Raw genomic sequence first — 20,539 nt, forward strand, 5'->3', positions numbered from 1 at the left:
TATATCCAGCTTCAAAATGCCTGAATAGATTTTTGAAGGACCTCTTGAAGAAAATTCATACAGTATAGGTGCATGATCTATATTCATAATTGTCTGCTGAAACTCCATTGTAGCAATAGGTTCATTGGTTGATTTCATATAATTTAGCACCTCTAATGACCCTTTTGCTTTGATGATAATACAAGGACATTGAGTGTCAGTTAAATTAAATTTATCTGCAACAAGTATAGCTCCTCTAATTGTTAAAGAGGTGATAGTAGAGTTTGATCATGAGTCGATTGTAGTTCACATAAGATGATTCCATTAGATTTTTCATATAATAATTTAGACGAATTACATGCTGATAGGGTTTCTTCATATATTAGAAGTAAGTTTTTTTATCAGAACGGATCCTGGAAATGTAGACCATTCAATGATTCTGAAACCATTTCTTAGAGTTAGTACTCCAGAAAAACTAACGATCACCAACAGTTATAACCCACGGAAATCCATTACGCATGGTCCCAATACTTGGCCCATCATTTCCTGCTGCACATACAACAACTACGTCTTTTTCCATTGCAGAAAATGATGATCTTGCAATAGCATCAGAATACATTGGTTTCTGAAAGTCAACAATAGAGAGGCAAATCACATCAACACCATCTATTATGGCTTGTTCCATTGCAGCCATTAAATCTATGTTAGTAATGGTATTAACCTTTGCATGTGGTGCAACACTTTCGTTGTTCTTTTAGCATAACCAAAATACAACACTCCCATCTACAAAATTCCCAGCAACAATGGTGGAACAAATGTCCCATGGCCCATTGTGTCTCTAGAAGAATTCATTTTTATTTCAAAGCTGGTATTGTCGTTTAACAAACCGTCATTAAAGTACCTGGCTCCTATAAGCTTTAAGTTACGCATTGAGGACTTAAATTCTTCCCCTTCCTCACGTGAACCCTTCCATTTACTCAGATTTATATGATCTTCAAAGCTTGGGCTTTCAGGCCACACTCCAAAATCTATGATACCGATAATAGTATCTTCACCGTAATGAGAGATGTTCCACAACCCGGTAGGTGCACTTAAGGAGAGAAATTCAGGTGTATAGGTGCTCAACGATGTTGTAATTTGACCACAATCAGCTGATACAAATCATTGGTACTTCTTTAAAGTCTCTAGTTCTTCTAGTGATAGAACAACACTAAAACCATGTAAAACAGTCTCATATGTGTATAAAAGTGACGGTGAAGATCGATACTGGTCATCAAACGATGTGAAATTTGTAAATTTAAGGGAATCCATAATGGCAAGATAGCAAAAAACATATGAAAAATAAAGAGTAAGGAAGCAATTTTTTTGGTTCTAGAATGATTGAACTACAGTTTTGGTCTGAAGGGAGGGGGATTTCTCTCACACACACAACTAAGATGTCATAAGGGTTCAAACCTGAGACCTCTTGTCTGCAAGTCAAGACCCTTTTCCACTGGACTAGACCCCGTTCCGTTAGCTTATGTTTTACCGTAAAACATATAATTGGTTCATGAGATTTAGATTTATCAATTTGGTCCCTACATTTTAAGTCATTCACAACTCTAGGACAATTATGAAACTCCATCAGTACTTAAATATACATCATGTGATTGTTTTTCTAGTATTTCATATGCATAAAACGCCTCTCTATATTTATTTCGTACCATAAAATGTATGACAAATTGGTTATAATCATAGAAAGAATTCCAATATCACCAACAGTTGAAGAGTCGAGGATCTAATACAAATCTCATCTTTACTGGATAAAAATATAGAAGGCACAGAGAGTTGCTACAATGTTATGGTCGCTAATTATAGTGTTATTGTATAATTATTAGTACTTTCGTCTTGTCAATAGACAAGTCTCTTCAAATATGTAAGTGGTTAAAAAGGGCAAGAAACTTGACATTCTTTGTACAATTTTGAACTAGAGTTGGGACACAACACAACTAATGTAAATAAAATTTTGATATAAAAGATAGAATTGAACGGCCCCGATTTGTAGTATCGTCGTTTTTAGGTTTTAGTTTTCATATATTTTTTTAGAGAGATATAGAAAATATATGAAAGAAAATAGGAGGGCGATTGGAGGGTGATAGAATTAGAATGTATATGAAAGAAATATATATATATATAATTCAACATACATGTGTAATATACAGTCCCGATCTCTTGGACCACAGGAGTCCAAGAGATTGTGGTCACCCACCGTTGGATATTAATCCAATGATTCAAAATGATATATATATAAATGCAATATGACATAAATGATTATTACCCGATTCAAGTCAACCGTTGAATTTACATCCAACTGTGAGTGACCATAAATCTCTTGAACTACAGGGGTCCAAGAGATCAGGACTGGTGTAATATAATGAAAACTAAAACTAAAAACGACTCGAGTTACAAGCCCCTTACTCTTATCTCTGCTAGCCCCACTCAGCTCCTATGAAAAAGCATGGTTCCAGTCCAGCTCACATTCCTTTACCGAAATAGACTTTCAAACGAAGCAGATAATCTGATAACACCATGCTTTAGTTTCTTTGAATAAAAATAATCATTATGGTAAAACCAGTGTTTCCATACTACAAATATTATGTATATATGACCCAATCAATCAGTTCACGAACAAATATAAAACCCACTACAATTCAGTAGTACGATTTAAATTGGCAATCCACTCTAATCAAAGGAACCCAAGAAAAAAGAAACTTCGGAAAATCATTATCATCTACATGCTAAAGAATTTTCAATTTTCCATGGGCCACTGAAGTCTTTGCATGCTCCAAACGACACAATGCTTTTTGAGTTCCACTCAACCCAGAACATGTTGGACTGGCTCCTAAAGTGACAGCAAAGTAAAGATAAACAGTGCAGAGGAAAGTCAGGAGAGCTAGGGCCGTTAACAGGAAGCGGTGCCGCTGAAATAGAGTCGACCAGCTACCCAACTCATTTTGTGAGAATTGCTTTCTGAATGATGCTGACTTCCGAACAGGAGAAGACAAAATGCTGTCAAGAACCATGGTATAATATGTACTGGCCTTGCTCAGACTACCTGAAGTTTGCACACACTTGTGGGCATGAGGACAGTTAAGAAAGCCAAATTTTCATCATTAGGAGAAAGTGTTCACAGATTCATTGATATTACAAGCAAGGTTACACAGATCGAGGACACAGTTAAACGCAGAGATCAAGGGGATACAGTTAAGGAAAACACGACCACACTAGCATGACTAATAATAACAAATTTGTCTTCAGTTATAATCAACAGTCACATTCATACGTGAAGAAGGATGTAGCAAAAAATGTCAATACAGTGAAATTATCAAACCATTCTTTGGATGAGCGAACCGGCAACAAGAAACAAGTTTTAACAAATGCTGAAAACAAATTCCTGAATTTTATGCCACGAAGACCAACTAAACAAAGGGATTAACCTACTAAATCATAAATCAAATGGTATAGTACCATTGACAGACCAGCAAAAATGAGCCTAGCCCAAAGGGTTTGAACTCAGCCCATCAGGCTTCAGGCTGAGTTCAAGCACCATTCAGGTTTGAAAGGTCGAGTAAGTATGAATTTTAAAAAAATTGCACATCATGTAGCTTGAATTCACAACCTCTAGCACAAAATAAAAAGTTCAACCATCATCCAAAGACAAATCTTAGTTAGAATGGTAAAATATAATATATATGTATATAAATTCTATAAAAAGAGTAAAAACCAAAATAACAAGCAATGCGTACTGATTGGAAATGCTTATGGGAGGGCTAAAACACTCTTGAAAAGTGCTTCTGGGTTCTAATAGCACTTTGTAGTGCTCTCTGGGGAAGCACCTGCCAGAAAGCATTGAAAAAGACTTGCAATACAAAGAATGCTTTAAGTCCCCAGATATACATTATGAAGAACAACATCTGACCTCAATTTAAAAACTGAAATATAAATAATTCCGCCTTGAAGCAAGTTTATGATGCAATATATTTTTCTGAAGACAATAATATAATGAAGGACCTGTACCATTAAAACATACTTTCCAATAGAATTTGTGTAAGTTTGTTCTTGGAAATTTTCCCTCGAATTAGTCCAAATTTTCCATAAAATAGCCTATTGGCTAGTAGCGAACTGAAACACAACGAAAGATCATATCAGCTCAACAAAATGATGATTTTATGCCTTAACAAAAAGAGGTTCTCTTTGAAAAACTGCAACTGCAAAATGAGAACCATACTTCTGGAAAATGTACTAGAAAGCAAGCTACAGTTCTCATGCAAGTCAACATCCTGCAACGTGTAAGGCATCAAAATTCTTGCAAAAGCATACTGACTAGCACATGCACTAAAGGCGAACTTTCAAGGAAAATTACAAGTAGCAAATGACATAAATTTTACAATGAAACTTGCTTTTCTCCAACTTTACTGAAATCCTCCAAGAACCCACGGAATACATTCATAATAGCTTTTAATATGCTCTTCTTGACTAAGAATAATGCAATAGATCAGGAAGGGCAATGCCAATTTGATTATGTACACCAGAAATGTGAACAATACAGCACACATACATCTACCAAAATAAGAAATTAAGACCTGACAAGGTCCAATGCAAGAAGATAAAAGCACCCATGCACAAGAATGACCTATTCTCCTAGCATTTCCATAAAAGTTCAAAACTTTACAGATGGATGGAAGCTTGGCATCTTAATATTTGCAAGAGCTAAACGTTTAGCTCAGCATGAAAATAGATTTAGAACTAAAACCCAAACTAAACCCTACCAAAAAGAAGAACCAAGTTCTGTGATCACAATGTCTGAAAGAATATTAACTTGAAATAATGGCTAGTTACATGAGTATTATATTCTACTGTTCATAGGCACCTTAACTATAATAAACTTCTGAAACATGAAGATGCAACACTGTATGTAGTAAAATCAGATGGAATTGCAGGAAGGAGCATAAAAAAAAATAGTTTACCCCATTGCCTAACCAAAATTGAAGCAATTTTTAAAAGCGTATGTAGTCTTACCATGAGAATCAAATACTCTTCGGAAATTTTCTCCAACTATAGTTGAAATTTCTTAAGGTTTGTTTGCAACATACAAGTGAGTTCAATTCATTATAATTGTCAAAGCAGCTCCTCAGTCTATTTAGTTACCACAAAATCAAGCCTATTTGTCTCCTTCTAAGTGAATACTAACCCAACTACCAAGTAAGCCTGCTTTCAAGCAAGGCTCTAAAAGTGATTACCTAATGTTTAGCTTATTGAGTAAACAAGATAAGCTAATGTCTCTTTGTTGCACATTGGCTGGCTGTACTGTAGTTTTTCTTTTTCTTTTTTTAATTAAAGAAATTATGTTTCAAATCAGAAAATTATTATTATTATTATAATCCAATCCAATGTTGATAAGTTAAACTCAATAAGAAAGCCCAGTAACCCCACTTCAAATCCCCAAGTATACTCAGTAAGAATATATCTGATAAACAATTATTACTACACACAAATGAACGTGCACGGTCAACTCAAACAGGACTAGGAAGGTATCAACCACTGATGATGTATACGACACAAGAAAAAAGTAGTCAATCATATATATTTTAAAGGTCATTTAAAAAAAAATTATATATATATATATATATATGTATATATTTTTGAAGGATTTCATACGAAATCAAATCCACAAATCACCAGCCCTTCATCACTACACAACCTGCTTATCATTCTTAATTTACTAGTTTTTAGTTCCATCATGATTAACATTATAACTATATCAATAATATACATTATGAGGAAAACAATATAATGAAAAAAGGCAAATTCATCCCAGTATAAAATTAGAACTCAAATCCGTGAAAAATATACAATGCCTAGACAAAAAGTTAAAAATAAACAAAATATATTCATACCAGCACCATCCAATAAAGCTCATTGTCGCCATCAAACTACACACATCACACTTTTCTTGACATCAATTCAGATAAAATTAGCCAATTTACTGTGTTCTGTGAGATCCCAGCAGATCGTACGGCAAAACATAGAAGGTGCAGCATTATCAGTGCTCTGAAGGCGTTAGAAAAAGAATTTAAAAGCTATAACCATGGGGGCATTTATCATTTCTTTCTCTTTTTTCAGTAGATTATCAATAATTCAGCTATCCTTCTCAAATGGGTTCAATCCAAATCAAGAACTGACCTTCTACCTAAGCTTTTCTCATAGGACCTAATCCAGATCTCCTTTCCCTTTCACGTTTCCTGATGATACAATTCTAATATCTCACATGAAAAACCCCATTTCACATTTATAACCCAAAACAATCCAAATAATGTCATTCTCGTAAAACCCATATCCATAAAAACAACAAATACAAAGAAACAAAAAGGGAAAAAATTAAAAAACAAAACACAACCCATATAAAAGCAGTAGCTCAGATCTGCAGGGAAATGAAAAGATGTGGGAAACTTACAGATGAGGCAAAATTCGATTGGATCAAAAGGAGCTTGATGGGTATTCTACGTTTGGTCTTTTTTTTCTTTTCTTTTCGTTTCTTCTCGTTTCTCTTGGGGTCTGTGTCTCCTTCTTCTTCTCCTTCTTTATATGATGTTTCGGTTTGAAGTCTGGAGAAGAGATGGGGAGGAAGTGGCCGTCCGGTCCACCGTGTTTTGACCACAAATAGAATAAATAAACCAAACAGATTTGCTGATTGCGTGCGCAGGTGTCACTCGTTTTGTGTCTTTTCTACGCGCTCAAGGGCCGTTAATTATGCTTGAGGGCGTTAGACGTTAGGCGTTAGTCAGTACCCTCTTTTTTTTTTCTTTTTTTTTTGGAGAATGAGAAATTCATTCATAAAACCAAAAACGTATAAAGAGCGACATAATATAGTGGTCTCGTTAAAACCTTTTTAAGATAATCTTATAAGACAAATTTCAAGGAAGGAAAGAGTACCTCACATGTCATGTATTAATAGGAGAGTACAATTCATGTCACTTTAGACCATTACAATAAAAGAACAAGTAAAAAACAAAATCGAACACAAAGACCTCCGACGAGAACCGCAACTAGAGACCAACACAGTAAACCTACATGAGAGGACTGTAGAAATCCCAAATAGTAAACCCACAGGAGAGGACCGTAGAACATCCCAATTGTCAAAAGAAGCCTTTTATGAGCAAAATCATAGTCCTTTGACACCCATACAAATTGTAAGTCATACCATAGCAGAAATCAGGAGAGAACACGGAGGACGAACACAGAAACAATAGTAAAAAGACCCATGAGAAGCACTCCACTTCAACTCAGAACCTGACAAAGAAAACCTCCTATGACCAAACATAGTTCTTCGGTCGGAGCAGAGTAAAGAAGAACACCATATCCTAACAACTACCACCAGTGTCGCTGCTACCACCGCCATTAAAACAGAGCAGAACATCAGCCACCTTGTATCACAACTCTCCCAATGAGAGACACAATCTAGCGTTACTACTGTCGCCGCCGCTGAGACAAAGACAACTCCAGTCACCTAGAATACTGCAAAAACAACCAAACAAAACAAACAGACAAACAGACCTAGATCCAAACAGATCTAGGTTATCTCGGAAGGGGAAGGGGAGGAGAAGAGGGGATAAGAGGAAAGGAAAATATGGGAGAAAAAGAAACGGAGATGAGGAGAGGAAGAGGAAGATGGCCGGAGGGGAAGAGGGGCAGTGGCCACCTCCTTCCCTTAGCTTCCTCGCAGTTGGTTGTCAGCAAGGAGAAAGGGGATTAGAGTGCGGCTAGGGTTTTGGGTTCGATCAAAATACAACCAGAGTTAGTCAGTACCTTAAAGGGTGCGTTTTAGTTTGTCACCTATGAGATGTAGTCTAATAAAATTGTTAAAATTTAAAAATTGAAATCACATGAATATACATACAATTTGAGTTAGAGTTACGTTTGTTTTTTTTAAAATAATAAATTTTAATGATTGAGAAATTTTATTTTATTGAAAGAAAGTGATCGATTTGTATTCAATTAGAAGGAGCTTTCACAGAGCAGGGCATGTCAAGAGTGCCCTCGTTAAAACCTTCTCGGGGAAAACTCAAAGGGATAAAACCCTGAGGTAGAAAAGAGTACCACATATGCCAATAATGTAACAACTCACAACTCAAACAAAATCCTGAATAAAAGTATCAGAGAGCCAAATAGGAGGAGAATCCCATCATTCGATCTCAACATCATGTGCAAGAGACGATAAAGCATAGTGAGCTAGGCGGTCAGCCACACAATTTGCGTCACGAAAAGCATGCACAACACAAACAAGACTTGCAGCACGAAAAAGCTCTTTACAGTCTTCAATTAGGCATCCAAGGGGAGAGAGATCTACTCCGCGATTGAGAACAGAAGTGATCATCCCCTGTGCATCACTCTCAAGACAAGTGCGGAGAGTTAGCCACTTTGCTGCAAAAAGCAGACCCTCCCACAACGACAACAGCTCATCATGCAAAGGATTTGACACCCCACGAAAACGACCCATCTTGCATCCTAGAAAACCTCCACTGTGATCATGGGGCACCAGGCCAAAACCACCCAAACCCCCAGCCGCTCGGAAAGCACCATCAAAGTTGATCTTGATGGTACCATCGAAGGGCACTGCCAATGGCCTTTCACTCCAATCGTTTTCAGCTCACCGCAAAAAACACAGCCTCCAGAGGCCTAGTGAACACATCGCTACACCAAATTTTGCTGCATGGGCAAAATATTCCTCAAAGCTCTCCAGACTAGCATTCGAACCTTGGGGGGCATATTCATTTGCCAGATTTTCTTCTAGACACGGGTGTGAACTCCCTAGAACGATTCTCCACTTGAGGAACTCGCATCATCATGCACAGTCACGAGTCGACGAGCAACTTCATATCCGCTACGAACAAAATAGGCACCATGTTGCTCAAAGTGCCAAATAAGACAATCAGGAGGCCGTCGCCAGCTTAACGAAATTTTTCGAATAAGGTAAGCTTCCACAGGAGAGAACCACTCCCCCAGACACTCCTCCAGCCACGCATAGTATAATTGTCAATTAAGCGGCGCACATACATCTCTTCATGGGCATGCACAGGGGGAGAAAACACCTAGAAAGAGTCAGGCAGAGGGAGCCAACGGTCTGGCCACATGTGAACCGTGTCCCTTGTACCGATACGCCATCGACTTCCTCGTTCAATAACCATGCAAGCTGAACATAAGCTACCCCATACGTAGAATGATGAATAGCCCTCAGAGGCATCCCACAAAGAGCAGTGCTTATAATAGCGAGCTTTAAAGAGCCGGGCTACCAGGGATTGAGGTTGGTGATGCAAACGCCATAACTGTTTAGCCAGAAGGCCAGATTAAAGGCATAGAGATTTCAAAATCCTAAACCACCTTCCCGCTTTGGTGCGCACAATTTATGCCAACTTAACTAATGAATTCGTTTAGTATCATTCTGTTCACCCCACCAATACTTAGCCATTTGCTGTTGTATTTCCTCACACAAATATTTGAGGATAAGGAAACAGTTCATCATGTAAATAGGTACCGCTTGGGCCACCATTTTGAGAAGGACTTCCTTGCCGGCAAAACTCAGAAGTTTAGCTTTCCACCCTTGGATTTTTCACCATATGCGTTCTTTGAGATGACTAAAGCACTGCCCACGGGAACGTCCAACATGAGTGGGTAAGCCAAGATACTTGTCATGCTGGTCCACACGTCTAACACCCAACACTAAAGCTAGAAAGTCATGTTGGGTACTGTCAATGTTAGAGCTGAACGAAACACAACTTTTCTCCAAATTTATTTTTTGTCCCGACACAGCTTCATAATGCTGGAAGATCAGCCGGAGCTGCTCATACTCACTATTGTTGGCCCTCAAGAAAAGGAAACTATCATCTGCAAAAAAAAAAAAAAAAAAAAAAAAAAGATGGCTCACAAGAGGAGCACCACGACATAACCGGACCACATGAAGCAAACCTCTCTGTTCCACCTGCATAATTAGGCCAGAAAAAGCCTCAGCACATAATAAAAATAAATAACGAGACAAGGGATCACCCTCCACATTGCGGCAAAACATAGCCAACCGGATTGCCATTCAGTATGAAGGAATAGGATACTGTTGTCAGATAAGTCATAATCAGGTTCACTCACCGACCAGCAAAACCCATCCCCATCATAAGGGCTTTAAGAAACCACCACTCCACAAGGTCATATGCCTTACTCGTGTCTAGTTTGAGTTATCCGAGATCATATGTCCAAGGACAAACGTACTCTGGGACTCACTAATTAGCGTCGGTAGAATCTGCTAGGACCTTTGCACCAATCTTATAGATCACGTTGCATAAGCTAATGGGCAGAGCTGAGTCATATTCTTTGGTTCATGAATCTTTGGGATAAGCGCAACATGAGTGAAGTTTATACGCTTTAGGAGCTGACCTGTCTGCAAAAAAATATAGTACAGCTGAGACCACATCCTGACCAACTACATCCCAATATTTTTGATAAAAGAACGGGGAAAACCCGTCTAGGCCCGGAGCTTTTGAAGGGTGCATCTGGAAAAGAGCCACACAAATCTCCTCCGCTGTGAACTCAGAATTCCGGTCACCTGCTTTCAACCAGATTGCCCGAGAGCGCTGCCTCCAAAACACCTTTTGCTTCACCATTAAGGATTCAAGTCGAGCCGTAAGTTCCTGTCGTATCTCCACCAAGCGTCGAGAGGGACGCATTGAGCACGTACCCTAGCTTGGCTTGAGTTACCCGAATATCATTCTGAAGTTGCCCAAAAGTTTTCCTACTCCAACTCAGCAATGTCAACCGAGTATTCTTGAGTTTTTCAGTGACAGAAAAAGAGGCCGAACTCGTGAACGACTGTTGCCACCCATCTCGTATGACATCCGCACAATTCTCATGGTCAGCCCACATCTCCTCAAAACTAAATCGACGTTGACGTCGAGATTGGTTAAGTATTTGCTCGCTGATTATAATCTTAATAGGGAGATGGTCAGACTTGGTTAGATTTAGGTGAAAGACCGTAGACCACTCAATATTTGTTAAAGCACGGTCCAGCCGAACATGGATATCTTCAGGATTGTTTCGCCACCAAGTAAACTTTGGTCCCGTAAAACCCAAGTCTTGCAGCCCACAATAGTCATTAGCATTTTTAAAGCCCTGTATCTGTCGATCATTGCGTACCCTACTACCCAGTTTTTCATCAGCCCAGAAAACCTCATTAAAGTCACCCACGCACAGCCAAGTCATAAAGGAAGCATCTTCTAGACTAGCAAGTAATTCCCATGATTTATGCCGATCAGCAGTAACAGGATACCCATAGAATCTAGTGAGACGCCAACGTCGCGGTACCCCTATCACCTTAACCTATGTATCAATATGATGGGAATAGAACAACCTAGGGACCATAACAACTTCCTCCATCCACATGAAACAAAGTCCCCCATAAGCCCCAGAACTTTCCACAACAATACTCTGCCGGAAACCAAGCCTCACACAAATATTCTCCATAGTACTTTGTAAACATCGTGTTTCGCAAAGAAACACCACTTTGGGATCCTCACTACGAATAAGTCCTCATAGCGCTTCAACTATCTAAGGGTTCCCAAGCCCTTGGCAGTTCCAACTTATAAGATTCATTACGCCCGGCGGGACTGACCCTCGTCAGCCTCCGCCAATCTCTGTTGCCATGCAGGTGAGTCAGAAACAATGCAACGTCGTTTCCACGCAGATGTAACTCCCAAACCCTCTAACCTCTAAGAACCCCTTTTCCCATTTGAATTAACCTCTAAGACAGAGGGATGAGCCCGAAGTCTGGATTTGCCTTTGGCCCGATGAAGAGCCTTTTTACCTAGTGGGCCTTTCTGTTCTTGCGAGATGCTCTGAATAATGGGGCCAAGCCCAAAAGGATCATCAAGGGACATGCCCACCCCAGGTAGTCTACTAAGCTGGTCCACACAATCATTGGGAATAAGCCGAGACGCCCCTAGCTCCTCATTCCTCAAGTATCCCGCTAAAGGTAATAAATGCCGAAGGGATCTCAGGATTGTCTCATTGAGTAGAACATGCTCCTCAGGAAAATGAAAGGACTGACCCAAATCAATCGGCAGATCAAAATCATATGTCATTGGTGGTTTAAATGGAATGATGGCATGAGATATCTCCCTGCACAATCCGTAATAAGGTCAGGATGCAGATTTAGGTATGGCAAAGGAAAGTTGACGCTCGCAGTGTCCTCCCCAGGAGGAAGGTCAACATCAATCATATCTTCACCATGTCCAAATCCAGTCGTAAAATCCGAATCTTCCGTATGGCGTAAGGTACGCTCAATGTTAGTCCCATGATCGGTTCCAGGCTGCTGCCCCATGCTCTCCGCCTTCACCACTGCTTCATCCCCACCTACATATTCTGGAGCATGCATGGTCCAAGGTCGTGAAGGCAAACCAAAGTATCACCCAGGGTGTCGTTGGTAATCGAGGGCACAAATGTCCTCCTGAAACCAACAGCCATAGGGCTTGTCCAGGTCATCATGTGTACGTCCGGTGTAGAGATGGCACTCCTGTTCAAGATGTTCAAACGTGCCACATAAGTAACAGAAATTGGGCAACTTCTCAAACCAAATGTCCGCCCATATGGTATCTGCTTTACGATCCGAAATTCTCACTGGCATACACCGTCTGAAAGGCTTCATAACATCCAGCCCTACCTGAATACGAAGGTAGTTCCCAGAAAGCTCACCCTTCTTATTTTGATTAGACACGACATATTCACTTAGCGCTTCACCAATGTGCTTACCCATAACTCTAGTCATAAATACTAACGGCAAACCCTTTATTTGGACCCAAAACTCCTATTTAACAAAAGGGATTTGTGAAGGGTGGACTAGGTCATCAGCCACTGCCAGACCCAAGAGGAAATGGTTGAAAGTCCATGGGCCCCCACTCAGAATCCGCAGCAGCTCTTCTTGGGTGGGAAAGGAAAATAGGAAGAGATTGTCCCCCAGTCTATCCGCTCGTACTTTCACCTTTGGTCGTCACAAGGCTGTCATCGTACGCATAAGTGCTTCATCATTAAAAGGCTTCCATGTGAACAACCTCCCAACAAGCAGAAAGTTTGACGTACACAGCGAGTGCACAGATCCCCGCTGAACAACCAACTCTTGTTGCTCCTCTTCCATGAGAGCAAGCTCCGATGTAAACTCGTCCATCTAACATAAACCAGAACCAACACTCCTGGCACCTTCCCACACTATAGTAGAGAGCTGCCGCAGCCTTTTCGTGACCATAAACGCTATGTCCACCACAGGAAAGAGAAACTGTTGTGATCAACACAGATTACGGCACTAGCCGACCGACTCACACTAGCATACTTGAGAGAAACCCTTGAGACCTAGACTTTTCCTCCAAAATTAAGTACGTCAAGCAAAATTTAATTTAACCAGACCTATTAAGAAATTTTATTAGATAAACTTCAACCGTACAATAAAAGAAAAGCCTACAAACCCAACATAATCGAAATACTAAACAACTCATGAGCCTAAATGAACCTTACCACCGCCACTTGAAGAAGCGTTGTCGCGGCCACACCCACCACCGCATCCATAACATATCTGAGGAAAAGGGGTAGTGACGCTTCCTCCTCCTCCTCGCTATAGAATTTTCCTTTAGGACTCATAGAAGGAGAGGACGACTAGGGGTTTTTTTCTCTCCTCAATACAAAGTAAAATTGCAAATTCTTTGTCATGATACTATGTATTGTATAATTGACAACTCTTATTAATTATTATTAATGGTGGTAAATTATTTTTTATGAGACTTTTTTTGTTGTTGTTGCTATTATGTTTTGCTCTTTCATACCACATTATATAATAGTGTGGTTTTATTTTCACTTTCACTCTTATTTCTAATAAATATACAAAGCTATTATTTATCAAATTATTTGAAGAATATTTTTTGTAGCTACTTAAAGTTAAAAATTGTAAAATAAACAATGGAAGAAAAAAAATTGTGATTGTTATGGCCAGCAAGCCATGCATGCTTTTCTACCTTTATCAGTGGCAAGATCGTTGAGTTTGTCACTACCCGATTGGATTACAAAAGTAATATTTCCCAACAAGATGAATGATCAGTAATCTTTGGAACAAATCCAAGGAAATTAAATGGAATGAAACATACTGTTGCTAGTCCATCTTTAATCTTCGATAAGTGCTCAATGCTGGCTCTCATCTCCTTCTTTTTCTCCGCATCTTTCTTTCCCTTAAAGAAGTCAATAACTATAGTCTAAAATATTGATAATATTGACGAAATATCGAGGATATTATCGTTTTTTCGGGTCACGGATATTTCGGAACGTATCTATACACATATTGTATAAATATCGACAATATCGACGATAATATTGAAAAATATCGATGTCAATAATTTCGCTCACACTATAGCAATATTTTGTCAAAATATCGCTATAATATCACTATAATATCGAAAATATCGATGTAATGGAAAAAATGAAGGGAAAAAAAAAATACAAAGCACACAGGCAAAAGGGATTCAAACCATTGCCATTTCACTCCTCCATAACCACCATGTTGCTTATGTTTTTGTGCTATAATATGTATACTTTTATTGTTTTGTTTTGAACTGTTTTTGCAAAAATCAGATTTTCACATGAGAATGTGAGTCCTTGACCTTTCCTTTTTATGATAGAATCAAGCGGCTAATGGAAAGAATCCAAGACCCAATCTTCAAATGATTTTGCTTATGGACAACGTCAACCAATCTCGTATCCATATGGGTGGCATGTTAACAATTACATGCAAAAGTATTTTGGGAATTTATCATTTGATGACTACTTTACACATAGTGATGATGAAGATATTGAAAAATTTGAACGTCATAGGAACTCTATGTGGTACTAAATCGCTCATATATCTTACCATGCAATGTATAAAGTGTAAAATATTATAGTAAATCATTATATGACAGGACCCGAACCAAATTCCGCTTTGGAATTCGAGTCGAACCCTGTGCATGTCCGACACTTGGCGAATGTCGGGCACAATTGACCTAATTGCCCTTCTAATTGAATTTTCAACCTTGACTCCTGCCGAAAATTTGGCAGAGTCTCCCCTGTAATTTGCTCAATCCCAAAATTTCTACCTGTCAGAATGAGCATAATATCCACACAACCAACTGCCAGCACTTCAATATACAAGCCAAAAGTTCCAATCTCACTCTAGGGCAATAGATCAGAGCAATTCTAATAGTTTACAGATAAGTTAATCGTTTTACAAACCATCGCTTTTGTAACAAGAAGGCGCGGAAGTCAAGATGGCCCGGTAGTGGATGTCCTGTGCACGCTACACCTGGGGGCGCAAAACATTTGAAATTGTGAGTGGACAAAAATAAGGGTTCATAAAATATCTAAGAATATACTAACCCCCATTGTAAAAATAGTTAAGTGACCTGAATATATACTCTGCAATTGAAGCATACTAAACTCACGGCATTCACATGCTGAAATCAAGGTATTTATATATTTAAATAAATATATACAATCGTATTCAAGATAAAATTTTCATGAAAGCACTGAAATCAAAACTTGCATAAAAACACTGAAATCAAACCTGCATAAAAGCAATGTACTCAAACCTTGAATCAAAGCACTGCAATCAATCAAAACTACCACTTGGATGTACCCCTGTAATTCCATCAATTCCCCTGGCAGGTTTCGGCGACACACAGTCTATTCGAGCCGCAATCCTGGCAGGATTCAGGGGACCGCAGTCAGCCTGATCCGCTGGCAGGTCTCGGTGACACAAAGTCAACTCGAGCGGCAACTAGTAGGATTCAGTGGACCGTAGTCAGCCTGATTCACAATCCTGGCAGACCTCGGCGACACTAAGTCAAACCGAGCTGCAAATCCTGGCAGACCTGGGCGACACCAAGTCAAACCGAGCTGCAAATCCTGGCACTCACGGTCCAGGCGTCCCCGAAACTCGTGAGGCAAATGTCAAGTGCACTGACAAATCTGAGGGTAAACTGGATGTCCGTAGACATCGGCATAACTGAGGGTAATAACTATAGTTGGGTACATGGTGCTTTAAAATAAAATATCTTAGAAAAGTCTGATAAATAACTGTATTTTGGCAAATCTGAAACTAAACTGCTATTTTCTCTGATATAAATCTCAAATTTTGCTTTTTATATCACTTTAGCATAATTAACTAAGCAGCGTATAAATAAGATATAATTTCACAAGCATGCTAGGGAAATCACAATGAATAAAACTTATTCAATATCAAATAATGAAATTCCTTTATATAAATCATTTATAAAAGAAAAGTCTACTCACTCCTGGTCCGAGCTAGCCAGACCTTCTGTAGGTCTCTTCTGCGGGTCTGCCTGGTCCCGGATGCCTGGATAAACCATCGGAAATATTTAATTAATAAAACTGCTCGGTATAAGTTTTTAAGTAAAACCCTGACCCCCGACTTCTAGAAGTGCGTGCACTAATTTTAAAATTCTTTTTCTGCCCACTTAGGTATTTCAGATGTTTAGAACTGTCTGAAAAAAGTCGAGACTTTACTAAGCTATAAACTTCCATATTGGTCGATACGGAACCCCGTGGGGTCCACGACCTCCAATTACCAATTTGAGAGTTCCTTTAAGTTCCTCACATTTAAGGAACCATATCCTGCAAGTTTGGTCTGAAACTGACGATCGGATTGACCACGATCATGAAATCATAAAATTTCCAAACCCTAGCCCCAGGGTTCGCGATTTCGGAGTATCCGGGACTCCGATTCACAATCCGTCGAATCCTACACGATTCTGAAATTATCTGGAACAACATATCCAAAATTGAGCGCGATCCAACGGTTCAGCAGTATTGAACCCGGAAATCGCACAATATGGAAAATCCGTTCGGGGCTCAAACGGTATCCAAATCGAGATCCACTCCGTGTCTACGGACTCGTTTCGTTATGCTCTACGCAACGGTATAAGTGGAATTGCCAAATTCCTTCTCGGTCAAAAAGTCAACTTTTTTCCCAATTAAATATGGTGATGGCAAAATCGTCTTTCTTCAAAATAAAATATTCCTTAATTATAAATTTTAGGTTTGGGTTATTACATTATATATAAATGATTATGGTGTATTTAATCTTGTTTCATTAATTACTACATATTTTCTACATTCACAGTGTTTGTCAGCTCTCTATATAATCAACTTAAATCAGTTAAACCCATCATGCAATGCATTTCCTTCCAATTTTTTGTGATAAACTAATAGATAATTGACTAAATAAACATCCTCCAAAGTTTCAATAAAAATTTTCAAGTTTTTCTTACAATTTTAGTGGTTTTTATTCAATTTTAATCTATATCGATAATATCCCGATATTTCCATCGAAATTTTTGTGTTTTTGGACTATCAATATTTCTGATACCATCGAAATTTTAGACCTTGTCAATAACCGTCTTTGTGTTCGGATGAAAAAAAAAATTATTAAGGGTTTTTTAAGCCTTTTTATTTTATTTTATAATGTAACATATTATTATCTTTTTTCAATTGGGAGGAGAGATGGCTGAGTGGACTAAAGCGTCAGATTGATAATCCGTTGTACGAGCGACAAATGGTGTACCTCTTCTTTACCCTTGAATCTATAAGCCCCGACGGAGGACCAAGAAATTACTCGACCCCGCACATCTGTAACAGTCACAATCGTATTATTGAAACTTGCTTGAACATGAATAACTCCATTTGGTACTCTACGCGCATTCTTACGTGAACCAATATGTCTATTTCTACGTGAACCAATTTTTGGTATAGGTCTCCCTTAATTACAGTCCCATATGGTACTTGACCTCAGATTTGTTTGATCCCCTCCTACACAACACAAACATTGTTGTTGAACATCCTTAGGGTTTTTGGGGGCTCTGCGGTTATGATTTAGAATTCTAATATTAAAGGGGTTATGACTTGGAATTCTAATAGTAAAGGGGTTACAACTTGGAATTCTAATATTAAAGTGGTTACGATTTGAAATTCTAATTGCTAAAATACCCCCAAACTAGGACCATATCGAACTTAAACCACATGAAAATCTGGGGTTGTGGACCTGATTCACATCTCGAATGAGGTGACATCTCGAGAGACGTGTACCTCAGTTGCGTGCTAGTGCCTGTCAACTTAGTTTGAGTGGGGAACTCAATCGTTATTCAACTTTGAAGTTCTAACATGAGTTATATACGTTTCTTAGGTGTAATGGAGTGTAGAATGCTCAATGATCAGACCAAAAATTTCCGGAGGATTTGCATGCACATGATAGAAGCTGCACAAGGAAAGCAATCAAGAGGATTAATGACGACCCATAATATTTGAAAGTTAGAGATAATCAAGCAATCAGAGAATCTCCATCAATCCAATTCCATGGATATTGGAGGCCTCATAAGGAAAGAATTCAAATGGAGTTGACCTGGCCATTTAATGGCCAACCCATGGGCTGACGAGTACCCTATATATACATCACCAGATGAATAGCAAAACACACATGCATCAACACACAAAGAGTACTTTTTGTTTCACATTTTTCTTTTCCTAGTCTAAGATTTACTTTTTAAGCACTTAGTTTAGTAAGTTCTTCATTTTCCTAGTGTAAGTTTATTTTCATGCACTTTAATTTATATTTAGTTGTTTTTACATTCAAGTTATTTAAATTCCGTTGTTCTTGAATTTTCATTAAGTTTAATTTAATATTCATTTCATTCCAGTTTATTTTATCGTTCTTCATTATTCTTATTACGTTATTTGTTTAATTCAAGTTTCTTATTGATTTAATCTATATTATCGCATTTATTTTATTGTCATTTAGTTTCCTTCATTTATCTTAATCATAGCACTTATCATAAAAACCCTAAAAACACACCTACGAAACCTAACCTTCTCGACCCTGAGGAAGTGAAAGAACATAGGCCAAGAAAAGGTCCCTAACTTGGTCAATCAATTGCTGATTAGAAGTTAGAAGCGCAAACACATCCATTTTCAATCTTTCCTATCCAAGCCCTTTGGTGTTTAATATACTACAATAACAAATATAATCATAGCATTGATACAAAATTTGAAGTCCAATTCAAAAACATTACTAAGCGACAATCACTTAAACTAAACATATAACTTCTAGAGTTTATACCAAATAAAACGTAAAACGACACTAGTAGCAAAAGCCCAAAACATATACATAGTTTCTTAATTATTCTATGAAGTATGTTGAATGTGTGTAGAATGAGTATATATTCATATAAAATATATTAGAATGTGGCCTAGAAATCGAGTTGGGTTCAAACGGTTAAGGCCCATAAAATGATTAAATTAAGATCGAGCATGTCTTCATTAGGGGTGGGCATTTGAAACGGTGAACCGAGTCGGAAAAAAAAACCATGTTGACAAAAGAGTAACTTAGGCTTAAAAACTGAATCAGACCATTTTGGATTGGTTCTCATCCCGATTCTTCCCTTGGATAAAAACATTCTAAACTAAATTGAACCAGTTATATTAAATTTACATACCTATTTATATCCAAATTTATTAGGAAGCCTAAATAATACTAGATACTTTAGCCCAATTAATACCCAAATGCTTTATTCCCAATTTACACCCAGCTAAATAACAATTATAGCCCTACTTCTTTTTCTTTTTGGTGAACCATAACCGTTCTTCTTGTTGCACCTATGTCTTTCTCTCTTTTCCACCTTTTTCTTTCCCTCTCTCTTCCTCTTCATCTCTTCACTCTCTCTCTTTCTCTCTTCATATTTCTCTTTTCTTTCTATTTCTTGCTTCTTCACCTCTTCGTCTTTTTCTCTTCTTCCAAATAAAAAACCAACCGAATCGAACCAAAACCATATAGCACCAGCCATTAGCCCTCCAAAACGAACCGTGTAAGTTTTGGGGAGGCTCCAAACCCGTGCAACACTTTGTATGAAAATCTAACTAAACTCGTGTGTAACTTTCGGTTTTTACACCAATTGAAGGGATAAATCAGAACGAACCGAACTGTGCTCACCCCTAAGGCCATCTCCAGCTATGAGCTATATCCCAATATAGCCCTAAAATAATGCAAAACCCATCTCCAGCCATGGGCTAAACAAAATTTTGGCCAAATTTGGAGGGCCACATTTAGCCCAACTTTGGCCTAGGGGCCCAATGCATGTGCTTTTGAAGAAGATAAATTATCAAGTGTGGGCAAGAGCACGAATCATCTTGTGCAAATGCATATCCAATAGCCAACAATAAAAGCGCTGACGTCATCGATATATTTTTAAAAGCCTTTTAAAATGTTTTCAATTCGTGTTGTTTAAGAAAAATTTATAAAAATTTATTGGTCATGACTATTGGAGGTCAGAGCATTTAAACTCAACCTTTTTTATTTTTATTTTAATGTGGTCACCTTTTTAAATGTTTTCAATTCGTAAAAAAATTATAAAAAATTATTGGTCATGACCGTTGGAGGTCAGACCATTGAAACCCATCC

The 20,539-nt window shown here is 38.3% G+C and overlaps 1 protein-coding gene across 2 annotated transcripts; it reads right to left on the reverse strand.

Annotated features, from left to right (window-relative positions):
* Positions 1-2,551: 2,551 nt before the first annotated feature.
* LOC117622159 lies at positions 2,552-6,709 on the reverse strand. Of its 2 annotated transcripts, none has more exons than XM_034352734.1 (2): positions 6,473-6,709; positions 2,552-3,089 (listed from the first exon to the last, which is right to left on the reverse strand). In XM_034352734.1, the coding sequence occupies exon 2, from the start codon at positions 3,039-3,041 to the stop codon at positions 2,757-2,759; it is 285 nt and encodes a 94-aa protein (XP_034208625.1). In that variant the 5' UTR covers positions 3,042-3,089; positions 6,473-6,709; the 3' UTR covers positions 2,552-2,756. The 2 variants fall into 2 exon arrangements, with proteins under 2 accessions (XP_034208625.1, XP_034208624.1); XM_034352733.1 differs by having other exon boundaries at positions 2,552-3,073; positions 6,473-6,708.
* Between the last annotated feature and the right edge of the window lie 13,830 nt (positions 6,710-20,539).

This window comes from Prunus dulcis, chromosome 3 (genome assembly GCF_902201215.1).
Source record: "Prunus dulcis chromosome 3, ALMONDv2, whole genome shotgun sequence".
NCBI lineage: Eukaryota > Viridiplantae > Streptophyta > Magnoliopsida > Rosales > Rosaceae > Prunus > Prunus dulcis.